Source organism: Thalassophryne amazonica, chromosome 19 (genome assembly GCF_902500255.1).
Source record: "Thalassophryne amazonica chromosome 19, fThaAma1.1, whole genome shotgun sequence".
Taxonomy (NCBI): Eukaryota; Metazoa; Chordata; class Actinopteri; order Batrachoidiformes; family Batrachoididae; genus Thalassophryne; species Thalassophryne amazonica.
In genome coordinates this window covers 26,977,564-26,996,027 of record NC_047121.1, presented here as the reverse complement: position 1 = coordinate 26,996,027, position 18,464 = coordinate 26,977,564, and the positions used below count along the sequence as shown (strand labels likewise).

Below are 18,464 nucleotides of genomic sequence, written 5' to 3'. Positions count from 1 at the left end.
TACAAGTAGTCAGCAAACTTCTCAGTGACTGCCCACTTGAGGGCTAGAAATTCTAGCTTATGAGCGGGGTAACGGGACTCGCTCTTTGATAGCCCCCGGCTTGCATAGGCTATAACCCTAGTTTGACCATTTTGCTGCTGATAGAGGGCGGCGCCAAGCCCTGTAGTGCTAGCATCTGTGTGGAGCGTGTATGGCACCCGAGGATCAGCAAAACCTAGGACAGGCGCCCTAGTGAGCTTCTCAATGATTGTACGGAAAGCAAGTTCACATGCAGGAGTCCACCTGTCACCGAATGCCAATTTGGGATCATGATACTGCACAGATTTTGCTTTGGGCTTTGAACTTTTGCGTAGCGGTGGGTAGCCGGCAGTGAGGTCAGTAAGCGGCTTTACAATGCTAGAGTAGCCCTGGATAAATCGCCTGTAGTACTCTGAAAAGCCTAGGAAGGAGCGGAGCTGCTTGAGATCACGAGGGGCAGGCCAGGTACTCAGGGCTTTAACCTTCTCAGGATCTGTTTCTACCCCTTGGTGGGACACAATGTGGCCAAGATATTTGACAGATCTTTGAAAAAACCTACACTTCTCAGGCGAGAGCTTGAGGCCGTATTCTTTGAGCCGATTAAGAACTTTCATCAAACGGACCTCATGTTCTTCAGGTGTCTTTGAGAAAACTATGATGTCATTGAGAAACACAATCACCTCCTTTAGGTTCATGTCACCCATACATTTTTCCATCAGGCATTGGAAAGTGCTGGGTGCATTTGTGATGCCTTGGGGCATTCTATTGAATTCCCAGAAACCAATGGGACACACAAATGCCGTTTTTGGTTTGTCCAACTCCTCTACCTCAATTTGGTAGTACCCTGACGTTAAGTCAAGGACGGAGAACCATTGCGAACCTGTCAGGGTGGAGAACGTGTCCTCCAAGTTCGGAAGGGCGTAAGCATCCTTCACAGTTTGCATATTAAGCTTTCGGAAATCTATACAGAGACGGACTTCGCCATTTTTCTTGCGCACTACTACGATGGGCGAAGAAAAAGGGGAGGTGGACTCCCTGATTACGCCAGCTTGTCAGAGGTCTTGCAAATGCTTACGAACCGCTTCCAGGTCGCTGGGATGTATGGGGCGCGCTCTGTGTTTGAATGGTGTTTCGTCTGACAGTTTGATCGTGTGTTTCACTTGATCCGTTTTACCAAAGTCGAGGCTATTTTGTGCAAAAACCTCGGGCATTTGACTTAGTTTCTGGGTTATGCGTTCTTTCCATTCAGCGCTGATAGGTGAAGACTCAAAATTGAAGGTGATGTTTGTTTCCTGTTCGATTTGGCCTTTTGGAGATTTCACTGTGTGCTCCTTTGACAGGACTCTTTGGTATGCACTGATTTCACCGATTACACATTTTTGCGGGATTGTCACATCGTGTTGGGATTCGTTGGTAAGTATAACCGGGACAAGGTAAGGTGCTCGTTCAGGCAGGTCGAGAAGGCAAGACTTTACCAGGACACCACCAGGTAAAGCAGACAATTTCTGGTGCTCTAACAGGAGTGACTTCTCATTGTTGCAGGCTGATGCAACAACACAGCCTTCCAGGACTACAGTTTGACCAGCTTGGACTAACTGGGGCTCCTTGTTGTTCATGGTCACTAAGCTGAGATTACCATCTTTGGACTGATTGTGCCGTACTTCAAGTACTTTTAACACTGCCTTATAGCCATGAGACATTGTAGGCTGCAGTTCAGAACAAGCATTATAGTACATCTCATACAGTACATCCAATGTGTTCGTCCCAATTAACACCATGGACTGTGAAGCGGCACGCACATCAGGGACAACTAAGGCAAGTGTAGGCACTTCAGCTTCGACACCCATAAAATCTTTGGGAAAGGTAACCTGCATCTCAACGTAGCCTAAGTACGGTACAGATTGGCCATTTGCTCCCTCAACTTCCAACAGTTCAAAGAGTGGCTTTATCTCATAAGTCGACAAATGTTGCTTGTAGTATGACTCAGGAACAGTGGTGACTCAGTGTCTAACAAACAGTTCACTGAGCGGCCATTCACTTTCACTTCTGCAGTACTTTTTGTACCAATTAAACCAGATGGGAGCTTGAAGGTGTATGTTTTGGTGAGTGACTTTAGGTTAGCACGTGTTTTGAAAAACACTTTTCGGCGGGTCTGAGGGGCACGGATACAATCCTGAGCAGCCTCTGTTTGTCCCTCAACAGAGGCAGCCTTTAGTTTAAAGGGGCAAGGCTATTTTGGCTGTCCCAGATTTGTCTTTTCACTCTTAGTTCTTTTCGTTTTGCAGCCACGAGGGCTGGGTTTGGTTCGGACCCACAGTTAGCAACTATGTGTCCATCCTCCCCACAGCGGAAACAATACCAGGGTTTGGGCCGTGTACTGGGGTGGCTGCTTGGTAGTTCAGGAGTGGTATGGTCAGGTTTTTTACTTTCAGGTATCGCTGTGTTGTCTTTCTTTAGAGCGTGACGTGTCTTTTGTTTCATGACGGCAGCTAATTGGCTTTTCAGATCAGCGACTTGTTTTTTCAACTCTTTTATACTGCTTGATTCTGTTTCGGTTGGGTTTTTGTTCGTTTCTGTGACAGTTTGTTCGTGAGAGACTGCTTTTTGTTTGGTGGTGCTAAAATGTTTTTTCATTCGTGTGTTTTTGACTTCTTGTCTGTTTTCGGCAGTGCGAAGGAAAAGTAATAACTCGGCAAAAGAAGGTGGATCTCTTTGTTTTAGCTCTGACTGCAGTTCTGTCAACAGGCCATTGTCCCAACAGCCTCTATTGAACTGTTTCACAAGTTGTCTGCTCATGTCATTTTGCTCAATACCTCCTCTACGCATTACAAGATTTAGTGCCACCTGCAGGCGATGCAAGTAAGCCGAAGGTCTCTCACCCGGGTCTTGGAGAGTGTTCATAAATCGCACAAGCAGTTCTTCACCATCTTCAACTGTACCAAAGGCTGAGTCCAAAAGCTTAAGGTAGTCTTTAGGGGTCGCTTCAGGCCCAAGGGGACGGATAACGTCAGAAGCAGGAGCAAGCAAACTTTCCAGAATTCTCCGAGTTTTTTCCAAGTCAGAAAGAGAAGAATCTTCAATCAGGTGGTCAACATGAAAACGCCACATTTCGTAGTCAGCTTCACTGTAAGGTCTGGGTACTTTACCAGAAAAAGCACGCAGTCTTAATGAGGGGTGAGAACTTGGCGTCTTTTCCGCATTTTTAACAATATGTTCAACTACGATTTTCTGAATTTCAGGTGGGCTAAGATCGTCTGGACTCAACATTTGAGATGTCACATTTTGTCTGAAGGGGCTTTGACATGGGTATTGGAAGGGTTTTGGAGTGTGTGGGGCTTCAACTTGATGTGGAGGTGAAACTGAACTCTGTGCAGGCTCAATGGGAGTGTTTGGCTCAGCATCTGCAGTACCAATGGACTTTTCAATGGTAGACATAACCTCCCGCAACACATCTTCATAGTCTTTCCCACTTAACTTGGCTAAATCCTTTAGTTCACTAAGGTACGTGTCAGTAGCACGACTCCCTACTGTCCTGGTGTACACATCTTTCAAAACCTGAATGCAGTATTTAAGATCGGGATTGTCGGTGGGTACAAATGTATAAGGCAAAGATGGAGCTAAAGTTTGTAGAGCTCTACCAGATTCAAACTCAATAATCCTGCTGCCTTTAAATACGGATGCCTCAGGAACAGTTAACACCCTAGTGACTGCACCATGCTGCTCTAGGTACTCCAAAAGCTCTTCACCTTTTTCTGATCCAATAAAACCACTAACAATAAGTGCATTCGGAACTTTGACACCAAGTTTTTCGACAAACTCCATTCTAACAGTGTTTAAACCGTTTAGTTTGATTCCTGGGGGTTATTCTTATGTTGTTACACAACTCTCTAGGCTCCTGGCTGGGCTTGCCACTTTATGTAACCCTTCTAGTATTTCTTGACCTTTGTGTCAGTATTTGGAAATGGAAGTATATTTATCTCCACTGTATGTATCAGCAGAGAAAAGAGGAAATGGCCTGATCAGAAGATTATAGATTTGAAAGAGCCTAGGGGTGTATCAACATAAGACATAACAACACTTTGTTTAACTGGAAAACTATGTATACAAAATTTAATGTCAATGAACTCAATTGAACTAAAATGGCAGTACAAAATTAAATGAGAGCGCTCTTTGCCAAAAAAATAAATAAAAATAAAATAAAATATATCCAAATGAAATAAAATATACTCCGGTATAGTCCTTTAGTCTTTTCTTGCTTCTTTAGGTTCGCTCAGTGTATTTATAACCAGTCGGGCTACCAGTTCATTTGACTCTTGGGCTGGGGCTCGCCATCCAGTACTGGGAATCTTGATCTGTTCGTCCTCTGCATGTCTGCGATTCGGACTTTGATCCCAACATAAAACCTGACCGATACAGGGCACAATGTGCTAACAAGGCTACGGGGTTTCCTGAGGCTTCCACGGGCACTCGGCACTTCAGTATCCAGCAACAATTGTATCCATAGAGGAAAACCAATTTCCACGCGTAACACACGAGCAGGGGGTTCTCTGGTCAGCGTCTGATGAAAGACTGAGCAAGGCGCAGCGTTGTGCAATGCCCCGCGGTTCAACCGTTGACCTTATTGGTTAATATCACACCAGGCTTACTGCTATTGGTTGCTCAGTGTGTCAATCAAAACAACATTTTAACTTAAGCTTACAACTCCTTAACTCTTCTTTTTTTTTTTTCTTTTAGTATGTTTATGTCAACATACTTATGAACTTCTATCTCTCTGTTATTTTATCACTATTTATGCTCCGGTAAAAAAAAAATTCATTTTATTTATCTCATTTTTAACACTGGGTTACACTTAGTTATCACGTTACGGGGTAACATATGTCACATGTCATAGAATTCAATGGACATCAACATTATTTGACCTTTAGTTTGGAGACCAAACATTCAGCACAGTCAAAACTATTCCATTTATTAATCCAAGTAGCTCAACAATTTACACCATTTTTTACTAAAATTGGAGCAGCTTTAACTTTTGACCCCTGTACAAACTGAAATTAACCTTTGTCACCATTCTTAAGGTTTTTACCCTATAACTCCATAACATTCAGTCATAGATGGTCCAAACTATACCTTTTTGGAATATTTATGATCAGACAAATGTGGTATAGTTTTCAATATGACTGCAGCATTTTTATACTTTAACCCCTGTGTAATTCAGTTGACCCCTACGTAGCCACCTACTGAAAATTCAAGTGACCCGTTGCTTTTTTTTTCTTTTCTTTCAAAAGAGCAATGTCTAAGGAGAATTTGTGCTGGATTTGGTGCTTGTATCACCATGTGAAGTATTTATTTGCTGCACTATAAAGGCCCTTTCCACCTTAGAGGAATGTAGCCTTTGGGTTTTTTAACATTTAAGTCATAAAAAGAATTTTCTGCCACTTTCATTTTATTACTCAGCCTTTACTAAATAAGGGATTCATAATATTTAATGTCAGTATGATCAAAATTCACACTGTCAGAGAAATTTTGTCGAAATTTAAGCAATCACATGTCATGACATACATGTGGTAACGTCATATATCACGTGTACTTTTCTAAGAGCTGCACAACCATGCTGGGAATGAAATTTAAACCGATCTCATAAATGACATAGTCATGGAAGTCAGGAGAGCTAAACACGGTAAACCTGTTAAAGTGACTGAAAGTGCAAGAAAAAGACACAAAGTTGAAGGAGGCACAAGTGGGTCAGATCACAGGTCGTCTCAAAACCTTGCACACGCACACATGCGCTTCCTCCTGCAGTTTGCTTACAACATGGCGATGAAGGACGAGACAATATTTGCCATGGAATTCCCTCCAGATAAATGCTCTCTTCATTAAAGTGAGCTGTAGTTTTGCAAAATGTTATAAAATAAACCTACATTATGTTTGAGTTTGGGTCGAAACTTTGCCAAAAAAAAAGACAACAAAAAATTCAAGGAGACCTGCATTGAAAAAAATGCAGTCAGATTTTTTGAACAAAAAATGACTTACATTTACACATGAGATCCTTCTGAATGTAGTAAAGTAAATCTGCAAGCCCAGATCTGTCATTCAACGGAGAAATCTTAATTTGAAAATGACAAATTTACAGCTAACATTTAGCCCTCCGCAAATTGTCCCTCTCATCATGGACGCTGCCGAGACGTCACGGACAAGACCCTCTCCCAGCATGCATTGCGCCAATTGTAATTTGTGGATTTACGTCAGTTTGCATCTGCACCTTTTTCTTGTCTTATACAGAAGGATCTACTTTTTTTTAAAACTTCATATTGTCTTGCGGCACGTTTGGTGAGTACACATTTATTTGTGCTTGAAAATTATTTTGTGGGACTTTTTCATACGCCCGTTTGATTGAGTGGTGTCGCATTGAAAATCTACTGGGATTCTTTTGCGGGTCTCGCCTCCATATACCGCGATGGTACCGGAGGCGAGACCCGCAAAGAATCCCAGTCATTAAAAATATATAAACCTCTCTCAACAGTGCCCGCTGTCGATGTTGTTGCTGATCTGAGCACACAGATCTGTATCTCACATTCATTGCAGCTTACTTTTGGATGTTGAAACCAGGACGTGTATAAGTAACATTACTAACAGATAAAATCAATTTCAATGCGGGATCGGACTGAAGGCGGGAACGCGTCGTCTTGTTGCTGACGTCATGGAAATGATACGGCTGTACAAACTGTTTTCACAGAGGGCTAAATTTTAGCTGCAAATTTGTCATTTTTAAACGAAGATTTCTCCGCTGAATTACAAATTTGGGCTTACAGATTTACTTTACTGCATTCACAAGGGTCTTATAAATACATATCAGCTATTTCTTTCTGAAATCTGACCACATTTATTTCAATGCAGGTCTACTTTAAACAAATTAATTGAATCAATCATTACATTTTACTTAGTTTTACTCACCATGCATAGGACTTTTTTCTCTCTCGCTCGCTTTTCAAATGGACCTCACTGCCTCTGGACATGGATTGTTACAGCAATAATGTCCTGGCATAGTCCATAATCTGGTTTGCAGAAAAACCTGAAAATTTAACATTTGATGGCTTGCTCAAACTGTGTGTGTGTGTGTGTGTGTGTGTGTGTGTGTGTGTGTGTGTCAGTCACTCCTACAGCTGGCTGGGCTGGAATTTACTTCCATAGGTCTCTGTGGCTTTCTGTCCAGAAATATCTGATAGTTCCTCCCTCCAGACTGAAAACCAAAGGAGAGTGTGCTTTTAATATTATAGCCCCCATGTTGTTGAATATTATTAATATATTTTTTTTATTGTATTTTCACTGCTGTATTAATTGCTTTTCTCTTGGTGTAAAACGTTTTGTGACTGCTGTTCTTGAACCGTGCTCTATAAATTTTAATTGACTTGCTTACTTACCATGGATGGTTCAGATAGTATATTTGTATATTGTATATTATTTAGCATAAAGTGAAAAGTGGAGGGGGGGCTGTTTTGGTGGTTTAAATCTGGTATTTTTTTTATTTTTTGATGAAGTGATTAATAATTGATGTATTTTAGAGGAACTCAAGGACTACCTTCTAGGAGAGTCTGCCATCAATAAGATCTTCACCCTGGGTAACAGTGACTTCCCTGTCAGCTGGGAAAATGAGATCAAGTTATGGACTTTCCTTGAGACCCGAGCTGCTCTGCTCCTCAAGACCTACAAAACCACTTCAGAGGTCAGTCTGCTATGTACCAGAGTGTGAATAAAACAGGGCCTTAAAGTGGCGGTATATAACACACCCAACCACTTTAGATTATAGACTGAGGCAGATTTAAAGTATTCATGGGGCCCTTTGCTGCACTTGTCTGCAGCCTTAAGATCCCATTATAACCACAGTTACAGGATATGGGCTCATTTGAGGGCGGGCGCTAAAGGGGTCAAATATACTCAACAAAAATATAAACGCAACACTTTTGGTTTTGCTCCCATTTTGTATGAGATTAACTCAACGATCTAAAACTTTTTCCACATACACAATATCACCATTTCCCTCAAATACTGTGCACAAACCAGTCTAAATCTGTGATAGTGAGCACTTCTCCTTTGCTGAGATAATCCATCCCACCTCACAGGTGTACCATACCAAGATGCTGATTAGACACCATGATTAGTGCACAGGTGTGCCTTAGACTGCCCACAATAAAAGGCCACTCTGAAAGGTGCAGTTGTGTTTTATTGGGGGGGGATACCAGTCAGTATCTGGTGTGACCACCATTTGCCTCATGCAGTGCAACACATCTCCTTCGCATCATCCGTGAAGAGAACACCTCTCCAACGTGCCAAACGGCAGCGAATGTGAGCATTTGCCCACTCAAATCGGTTACGACGACGAACTGGAGTCAGGTCGAGACCCCGATGAGGACGACAAGCATGCAGATGAGCTTCCCTGAGACAGTTTCTGACAGTTTGTGCAGAAATTCTTTGGTTATGCAAACCGATTGTTCCAGCAGCTGTCCCGAGTGGCTGGTCTCAGACGATCTTGGAGGTGAACATGCTGGATGTGGAGGTCCTGGGCTGGTGTGGTTACACGTGGTCTGCGGTTGTGAGGCTGGTTTGATGTACTGCCAAATTCTCTGAAACGCCTTTGGAGATGGCTTATGGTAGAGAAATGAACATTCAATACACGAGCAACAGTTCTGGTTGACATTCCTGCTGTCAGCATGCCAATTGCACGCTCCCTCAAATCTTGCGACATCTGTGGTATTGTGCTGTGTGATAAAACTGCACCTTTCAGAGTGGCCTTTTATTGTGGGCAGTCTAAGGCACATCTGTGCACTAATCATGGTGTCTAATCAGTATCCTGATATGGCACACCTGTGAGGTGGGATGGATTATCTCAGCAAAGGAGAAGTGCTTACTATCACAGATTTAGACTGGTTTGTGAACAATATTTGAGAGAAATGGTGATATTGTATATGTGGAAAAAGTTTTAGATCTTTGAGTTCATCTCATACAAAATGGGAGCAAAACCAAAAGTGTTGCGTTTATATTTTTGTTGAGTGTATGACACATGACATAATTTTTCTACTTCCAGGGACAGAAACACGGCACTTTCTGAATTTTTGGGCAAATTACACGCAAACAAAGTGAAAATGCAAAGAAAAAGTGACGATGTGGTGGAAAGTGGACATGTTGTGGAGTGCAAACAACTCGAGGCAGTGGTGCAGGTGAGAGAAAGCAGCTACCCTGATTAGCTGTGTAGGCTAACACTTACTGACACGACCTCTCACGTTTGCCTCGTCTTCCCTTCTCCACTGGGAACCGAAAAAAAAACCCCCTGCACTTTTTGCGACTGCTTCGGTAATTGCAGCCAAAAACAAAACGGTACACAATTTTCCAGTTGGAATTGACGCAGTTTGTGGGAATAGATTAATCCCCTAGCGGAGTGTGGGAGTGCCGACACAAACCATTCAGAGGGTGGGGGTTTCAGCGAAAACCATTTTAAACTGGCAGGTCCGCTAGGTGACAGCGAGTATATGGTTTGTGCTGCAAGTCCCACACTCCGCCCGGGGATTCTCTGCCGTGTTTGTGCCGGTTGTCCCCATATGTGATCAAATCCTGCGCTATCACGTAGGGTTTCAAATGAGGCTGCGCTGCCCTATTGCAGTCCTGCAAACAGCACATTTTATCACTTCAAGAAATTTTTAAATTTATTTAATACACCTGTGCAACTGTTATCATGAAATGTTTTTCAATGGAGGGCCCAAAACATTGCATATGATTTAAAATAACAATTAAAGCTTTAATAAACACTATGGTGATGTCCTTGGATGGGTCTGTTCCCATTTTACAAGGAGACTGTGCTTTTTTGAGTTGATATAATGCAATGATTCCTTTCATAGTACGCTCGTCTTCTAATGGTTAATGATGTACGTCTGCCTGATGCCCCCAATTCAGTCAGCTCCTCAGTTGTGATTTTGGGCTTTTGTTCAGCCTTATGGACTAAAATTTGTTCATTCTTGGGTGTTAATCTGGGCGTCCTTCATGACTGATGTGAAGTCTGTGAAAACCAAAACTTCATGCATTTCCACTTGTTTGTAGTACCTCAAGTCTTTTAAAAAATGTGTCCGAAGGAGGAACCTGACTTTTACTTTTAATTTAGAGTTTTACTGCCTTTGTTCTTTGCTCTATACTTTGAAGTGCTAAATGTAATGTTGTCACTGTATTATTTTCAGGAGTCTTACACATTGTTTAAAGGGGCAGCCAACTTTATATTTTAAACCTTTTATATTTTTAACCTTTCTAAACTTTTTTTTATCACTATACAACTAGAAGCACTCGCAGAGCGCAAACCTCTGCCAAGGCCATAGGGTCACTGACGTCACATGGCATACCCTTTGGCAAAGAGACTTATTCCATGTCGTATCACGCATCTACCGTCATGTTTCAGATTCAGTGTTTAACCCTCTGGGGTCCGAGGGCATTTTTTGGACAGTTCACTCGCCTGGCATAAATGTTTTATTATTGCTGTTAACAGCTCTCCCTGCATCCCACAGTCAAGTTTTATGTCTCTTTTTTTAGGACAACTTGTTCTATCAAAATATCTATGCTATAGTTGTGCTTTATAAGTGTAATAAAGGTTTACAATCAGAAATAAGAAAGGAAAAAGTAAAGCAAAAAATAATTTTCCACACATTTATTCAAAACACAGCAAACTATAATAAACTAGTAACACATCACTCGTAAAAACAATCTTTGGTGTGTCATGTGAGGTGAGTCTGCCTTGCAATTGGATTTTGGAAACCCATGTGACTGTGAACCAATTCCGATTGGACACTCACATTGCTCACGTCTTCACACAGCTTCTATGAGGAGTACAAAGATGGTGGACGGTGGCTCGAAAGTCCGGAGTTAACTTTTCAGCAAAAAAAAATAAGTTTCCGTCTCATATCATTAAAAAGTTATTTATAATTTAGTAAAGCTTGGTGTCAGCCGTCGTATACGGCGGCATCGGCCCCAGAGGGTTAAACCCTTAGATCTTCAGCAAATGTATTTATAAAGAGAAACTGCATGAACTACACAAGTGTTTTTATTTTCTAATAAGTTTATTCAATGAAGAGAAACAAATGCTAAGTTATTGTTGTCGTAACTTAATTTTTGTTCAGCCTTTGTGACCCGTCTTCATAAACCAGCCTGTTGGGAGGTAAGCCGGATTGAACATTTTCATCCTGTTTTAGCACTTTTTGGATCGTGGCCGATCACCACCCTGTGGATTAAGCTGTGAGAACTGCTCTGTATGTGTTTTTGACGAATATGCGTTTACCACTCCTCATGTTAACATCAGAGGTGGGAGCTCACGCTTCGTCACACAAGATTTGCACATTACTGAGCATTGAGAATGTGACAACGGTCTATTTTATCTTTACAAAGTGCATTACATACCATCCAGTATCAGTGATGCCGGTAACGCGTTACTTAGTAACTCTAATCTGACCACTTTTTTTTAGTAACGAGTAATCTAACGCGTTAATCTTTCCAAATCAGTAATCAGATTAAAGTTACTTCTCCATGTCACTGTGCGTTACTATTATTTTTCATTGTGGGTCGATAGCAGCATTAAACTTGGTCCGTGGGCAGGGGGTCGGGGTTCGACTGAACTGCCCACTTTAAGCGAGCTGTGAGCTTTTCATCCACAGTTTTTTGCAGCTGCTCGACTCGTCCTCACCTCTTAAAGCGCGGTGATCAGCACACCTGCACTGAGCTTTACAAAGACATTTTTATACTTTTTTTCCTCCTTTATTTAGAATTCTGAGCTGAGCTGCTCTGTATCGTCTCGTTAAAAACAGCTGATCCTCTGCGACGCGTCAATAACTAACACTATTTTCCACTCAAATGCACCTAAACTCTCTTTCTGAGGACCACATGATGTTAAAACGCAATAAAACTTTCTTACCTGGAAATCTGGTCATGTTTTCTGCATAAATAAATGTTATCCATTCTTTGTGCTCAAACGCCAAAGCAGGGGCGAATCCAGATGGAATGGGGGCGTGGGGCAAGGATGTGCCCCCCTCCCCCACAACACCCCTAGATTAAAGGTCCAGTTTTGAAGCCGTTTTTTACTACAACTACTAATATTGCTTAAAATAATAATAATTTCGACAAGTAAAATGTTTAGACAGAATTTAAATGTTAGAAAAATGTTAGAATTTAATAGTTACATTTATAAACAATGTAGGTTTGAAATTGCAAGTTTTACTGTTACAGTGCTGTCAACAGTTAAATATGAGGTCAAGAAAGAGGTCTTTATTTTACTTTTTATAAAACAAGTATTTATTTTCATTGAAGTCAAGAAAGGGTGACTATAAAGTGAGTTTTGGCAAAACAGGTATCATTGTCATGTTGACGTGGGTTGTTGTCGGCAGCTGGGGAAAGTAACTAAAAAAGTAACTAGTAATCTAACTTAGTTACTTTTACAATTGAGTAATCAGTAAAGTAACTAAGTTACTTTTTCAAGGAGTAATCAGTAATTGGATTACTTTTTCAAAGTAACTGTGGCAACACTGTCCAGTATGTTGACAATCAAATTTTTTTTTTTCTGTTTTGCATTTTCTTGGGATTTAACGGTTAGGGTTAGGGTAAGGGCCTTACTTTTTGCATATTCATGGGATTTAACAGTCCTTATGTTAAATAAAGGCAAATGCTGTTGTGTGCACATGTGCTAACGCTGAGTTTTTGTCCATTATTAAACTCGACTCCACAAAGAAATGCTGTTACAAAGTGAGCTCTACATGTAGAAAAAGGTGCGACTTATGATTCATTGCAATTTGTATGCCCTTAAAATACGGTACATGTACTGTCTTAGGCCCCCTGCTTTTCTCCCTTTATGTGGCACTCCTTGGGCACATTGCGGCATTTGGGGATTACCATTCATTGCTGTGCTGATAATCGGTTATAACTGCCAGTAATCTCATCCACATAAAATCCTTAGAGGATTGCCTTGTATCAGTGAAAAGCTGGATGTCTAGCAATTTCCTACTTTTAAAGTCTGACAAGACTGAAATGATGGTTCTTGGTCCAGTGAGACATCGGCATCAATTTGACTAGGTAATGCTTAGCCTAATTGTGATGTATGACACAAGGCTCGTGTGTCATACATCACACTGACAAAGTGAGGAACCTTGGGGTAATTTTTGATCCTACATTGTCCTTTGACCTACACATTAGAGATATTACAAGGACTGCTTTCTTTCACCTGCAAAATATAGCGAAGATTCATCCCATCCTGTTTGTGGCTGATGCTGCGACCCTGATTCATGCATTTGACTCTTCTAGATTGGACTACTGCAATGTTCTATTTTCTGGTTTACCGCAGTCCAGTATTAGGGCTCTCCAATTGGTTCAAAATGCTGCTGCTAGACCTTTGACAGGAAGCAGAATGTTTGACCACATTACACCCCATTTTGGCATCTCTTCACTGGCTTTCTGTCCCAGTGAGATCAGATTTTAAGGTTCTGTAACCTATAAAATTATTCATGAACTAGCGCCTCCCTACTTAGCTGACCTACTTAAACCCTACGTGCCAGCCCCGGCTCTGTGTTGTCAGGGTGCAGGACTACTTTGTGTCCCTAGGGTGAATAAAAAGTCTGCAGGTCACAGAGCTTTCTCTTATGCACCTGTTCTGTGAAATGATCTCCCTGTCAATAAAACAGTCAGATTCTGTAGAGACTGTCAAGTCCAGACTTAAGATGCACTCATTTTCCCTTTCGTATGGCTAGCATACTGGCATCATATATGGTACAATGTTTTTCACTCTTTTAAATTAATTTTATTATTAAACAGAGCGGGCCGCTGCCTCAACTTTATCTAAAGTCTGGGTCTTTTAGTGAAGCTTAGGGTTACTTGCTGGGGATCACCTTAGTATTTCTTCTGTTTTTCTTGTTAGTTAATGCTTGCTTACAAATTATACTGTATTTGTCTTTTTGCTGCCTAATTGTTTTTTCTCTTTGAGGTGTGGCTCCATCCAGCGGTGGGAGTGGGTGTTTTCCTCTGCTGGCCTACCGTCCTGTGCACCAGCATAGACAACCAAAATTTCCTGTATATTTTTTGTATTGTAAATTGTCAGTAGCATGGCCCAAGCAGAGGGTCACCCCTTTGAATCTGGTCTGCTTGAGGTTTCTTCCTCAAAATCATCAGAGGGAGTTTTTTTTCTCACCACTGTCGCCTGTGTTCTTGCTCTTTGTGATTTGGCGCTATATAAATGAAATTAATTGAAAATTTAACTGAACGGTGGACTTATTTTCATTGTTTTTGTGACAAGTTGAACCCAAAACATCTAAAAATAGAGGCCAGGTTGAGACATCATTTTAAGTAATGGTAAATTCTTCTGTTACTTCATATAGTGCTGCTCCCACTCTGTTGTCTCTTTAAAAAAAAAAAGTGCTTATCTCAGACATTTCCTCCTTTCTTTATTCATACATTTTATTTGGAAGAAATTTCATGAATTTTTACTCCATATTTCATTATCCTGGCCATCCCGTATAAATTTTTACTCCATATTTCATTATCCTGGCCATCCTGTGAAGTCCTGTTGGTACTGAATATAGAACCACTTCTTTAAATGTTTTGTACTTTCTTCCTTTTCTCTTCTGCCTCCCATCTCTCTGTATTCCTCCATCTTGTAGGAGGACCGCTCCATGCTGGAGAAACCTGACCTCTCTGTCCATTCCCGCATGGCCATCCAACTTCGATTAGCTGAGAAGCAGATCCTGGAGAAAGCACTGGCTAGCGGACGAGCCAAGAGGCTGCACTTCCAGAAAAAGCTGGAAGAGGGCACTCCTTTGCCTTGTTATGAAGAAAGTGAAATTGCTCTGCTGGAGAACAGTGATGCAGACACGAAGCTTCCTATTATTTTGCGCAAACTTGAGGAGGTAGAAGGAAGCCAGGAGATCCAGGAGGAGGAGCATCTACTGAATGGAGAGAAGGCTGCGTATGATGTGCACGTGGAAGCTAATGGAGATTCTGGTCCAGAAACTCGAGAGGTCAGCAAAGATGTTAGTTCAGCTTTGGACTGTGATGGAAGTTTGAGCCAAAGAGAAGACAATCGAACTGAAGATGATCCCAAAGAGAACAGTCAATAAAACCTGCTTATTTATTCTATCCTTCTGGAACAGGAATATAGATGCTGAAGTCGAGTTTAAGTGTCAGTATGTCCATCTACCGTGGCTTTAGCTAGCTGTCCTCTGCTGAACATGCCATTTGTTAAACACTGCCAGCGTGCCCTTGGGCCTTCTCTGCAGAACAGCATGCCGTTTCAAATAAGACTACATGTTGTTGAAGTGATGGGCTGATTTACGCAGTGAGACGACGGCGGCTTTGCGGGGGGAAAAAAAAGAAGACTCCACAGAACTGGTTCCTGCACTTACAGACAAAAATGGAGTTAGTCTCTGTAATCGCGTGAGGCGCTTTGGTTTATGACTGCAGTTTGTCTCCATATACGTCCAGCTTGTTGTGAGTTGACAATCATATTCCCCAGCTCATTTTGGGTGTGCTGCTGAGTAACGGCCATTACTACCCCCACCCCAAAATATAAAGTTTTAATAAGGAGCCAGAAAGATCAGATATAAACTAATTAGTTAGTGGTCAGTGTGACAGGCTTCCTCTCCTTTTTCCTGTCCTTTAGAATGTCCTTCTAAAGTACAGGAATGTCCTTAATCTATTTTGCTAAAATGGTGTAGAGAATTTAACTGAGATTGTACTGAAGACAGCCATACTGGCTTACATCTGTCACATTTCATTTATGTGGGAAAACAAGAACTCTCCTTCAGTTTTTATCTCCTTTCCTGTCTTGTTCCCCCCCCACGCCCCCCTTCAGGTAGGGTGACAGAATAATACAGTAGTGTTCAGAATAATAGTAGTGCTATGTGACTAAAAAGATTAATCCAGGTTTTGAGTATATTTCTTATTGTTACATGGGAAACAAGGTACCAGTAGATTCTCACAAATCCAACAAGACCAAGCATTCATGATATGCACACTCTTAAGGCTATGAAATTGGGCTATTAGTAAAAAAAAAAAAAAACTACAAAAAGGGGGTGTCCACAATAATAGTGTGGCATTCAATGAGTTCGTCAATTTTGTGGAACAAAGAAGTGTGAATCAGGTGTCCCCTATTTAAGGATGAAGCCAGCACCTGTTGAACATACTTTTCTCTTTGAAAGCCTGAGGAAAATCGGACGTTCAAGACATTGTTCAGAAGAACAGCGTAGTTTGATTAAAAACTTGATTGGAGAGGGGAAAACTTATATGCAGGTGCAAAGAATTATAGGCTGTTCATCTACAATGATCTCCAATGCTTTAAAATGGACAAAAAAAGACGCGTGGAAGAAAACAAACCATCAAAATGGATAGAATAACCAGAATGGCAAAGGCTCACCCATTGATCAGCTCCAGGATGATCAGAGACAGTCTGGAGTTACCTGTAAGTGCTGTAACAGTTAGATGCCTGTGTGAAGCTAATTAATTTGCAAGAATCCCCCGCAAAGTCCCTGTGTTAAATAAGACGTGCAGAAGAGGTTACAATTTGCCAAAGAACACATCAACTGGCCTAAAGAGAAATGGAGGAATATTTTGTGGAATGAGAGTAAAATTGTTCTTTTGGGGTCCAAGGGCCGCAGACAGTTTGTGAGACGACCCCCAAACTCTGAATTCAAGCCACAGTTCACAGTGAAGACAGTGAAGCATGGTGGTGCAAGCATCATGATATGGGCATGTTTCTCCTACTATGGTGTTGGGCCTATATATATCATGGATCAGTTTGGATATGTCACACCCCCCTTTTCTACTTAGTTAAAAAAAAACAAAAAAACAAATAGTCCATTTTCATAGCCTTAAGAGTGTGCATATCATGAATGCTTGGTCATGTTGGATTTGTGAGAATCTACTGAATCTACTGGTTCCTTGTTTCCCATGTAACAATAAGAAATATACTCAAAACCTGGATTAATCTTTTTAGTCACATAGCACTATTATTCTGAACACTACTGTACCTGCACTGATGGAGCAGAGATCATCAGTGGGTGCTTCTTTGCGGTAAAACACCTTCAGATCTTTAGATCCTAACATAATGCACTAATTAAATTCCAACTTTTTAAAAATGGGTCATTAGCATTAACTGGAATGGCCCTTACTATGTACACAGTTTGCAGTGATTCAGGTTTAAATGTATCCAGTTCTTGGAAGTGTAAAACTAACACCAGATGCTATGTTCAAACCCGTGCATTTAGTAGGTCATTATTTTGACATTGTTGGCATTGCAGTGCCTAAAATAAGGTGCCCCGTTGTTGGGGTTATTGCATGTTAATTTGATCCCATGTTTATGTGAGGTCAATATGGCCAAAGGTTTAGCAAGATTTTGCATTTCACTGTCTTGCTCAAGGGCAATTTGACACTCTGTTGCAGTCAGGTACAACCCCTGGCAAAAGTTATGGAATCACCGGCCTCAGAGGATGTTCATTCAGTTGTTTAATTTTGTAGAAAAAAAGCAGATCACAGACATGACACAAAACTAAAGTCATTTCAAATGGCAACTTTCTGGCTTTAAGAAACACTATAAGAAATCAAGAAAAAAAAGATTGTGGCAGTCAGTAACGGTTACTTTTTTAGACCAAGCAGAGGAAAAAAATATGGAATCACTCAATTCTGAGGAAAAAAATTATGGAATCACCCTGTAAATTTTCATCCCCCAAATTAACACCTGCATCAAATCAGATCTGCTCATTGACATTGACCCTATGCCATAACATTGACCCTATGTGTCTTTTTGCACGGAATGTTTTTGCAGTTTTTGCTCTATGGCAAGATGCATTATCTTGAAAAATGATTTCATCATCCCCAAACATCCTTTCAATTGTCCAAAATATCAACATAAACTTGTGCATTTATTGATGATGTAATGACAGCCATCTCCCCAGTGCCTTTACCTGACATGCAGCCCCATATCATCAATGACTGTGGAAATTTACATGTTCTCTTCAGGCAGTCATCTTTATAAATCTCATTGGAAAGGCACCAAACAAAAGTTCCAGTATCATCACCTTGCCCAATGCAGATTCGAGATTCATCACTGAATATGACTTTCATCCAGTCATCCACAGTCCACAATTGCTTTTCCTTAGCCCATTGTAACCTTGTTTTTTTGTGTTTAGGTGTTAATGATGCCTTTCGTTTAGCTTTTCTGTATGCAAGTCCCTTTTCCTTTAGGTGGTTTCTTACAGTTCGGTCACAGACGTTGACTCCAGTTTCCTCCCATTCGTTCCTCATTTGTTTTGTTGTACATTTTTCGATTTTTGAGACATATTGCTTTAAGTTTTCTGTCTTGACGCTTTGATGTCTTCCTTGGTCTACCAGTATGTTTGCCTTTAACAACCTTCCCATGTTGTTTGTATTTGGTCCAGAGTTTAGAC

General features: G+C 41.1%; 1 protein-coding gene across 1 annotated transcript in view; it reads left to right on the top strand.

The window, feature by feature from the left end:
* The window catches only part of setd3 (SET domain containing 3, actin histidine methyltransferase), a 110,760-nt gene extending 95,177 nt beyond the window's left edge, over positions 1 to 15,583 (top strand). The window contains exons 12-13 of the mRNA XM_034195571.1: positions 7,578 to 7,738; positions 14,685 to 15,583. Coding sequence (XP_034051462.1) covers positions 7,578 to 7,738; positions 14,685 to 15,140 — 617 coding nt within the window. The 3' untranslated portion in view covers positions 15,141 to 15,583. The remainder of the gene's footprint in view (positions 1 to 7,577; positions 7,739 to 14,684) is intronic.
* Positions 15,584 to 18,464: the final 2,881 nt, after the last annotated feature.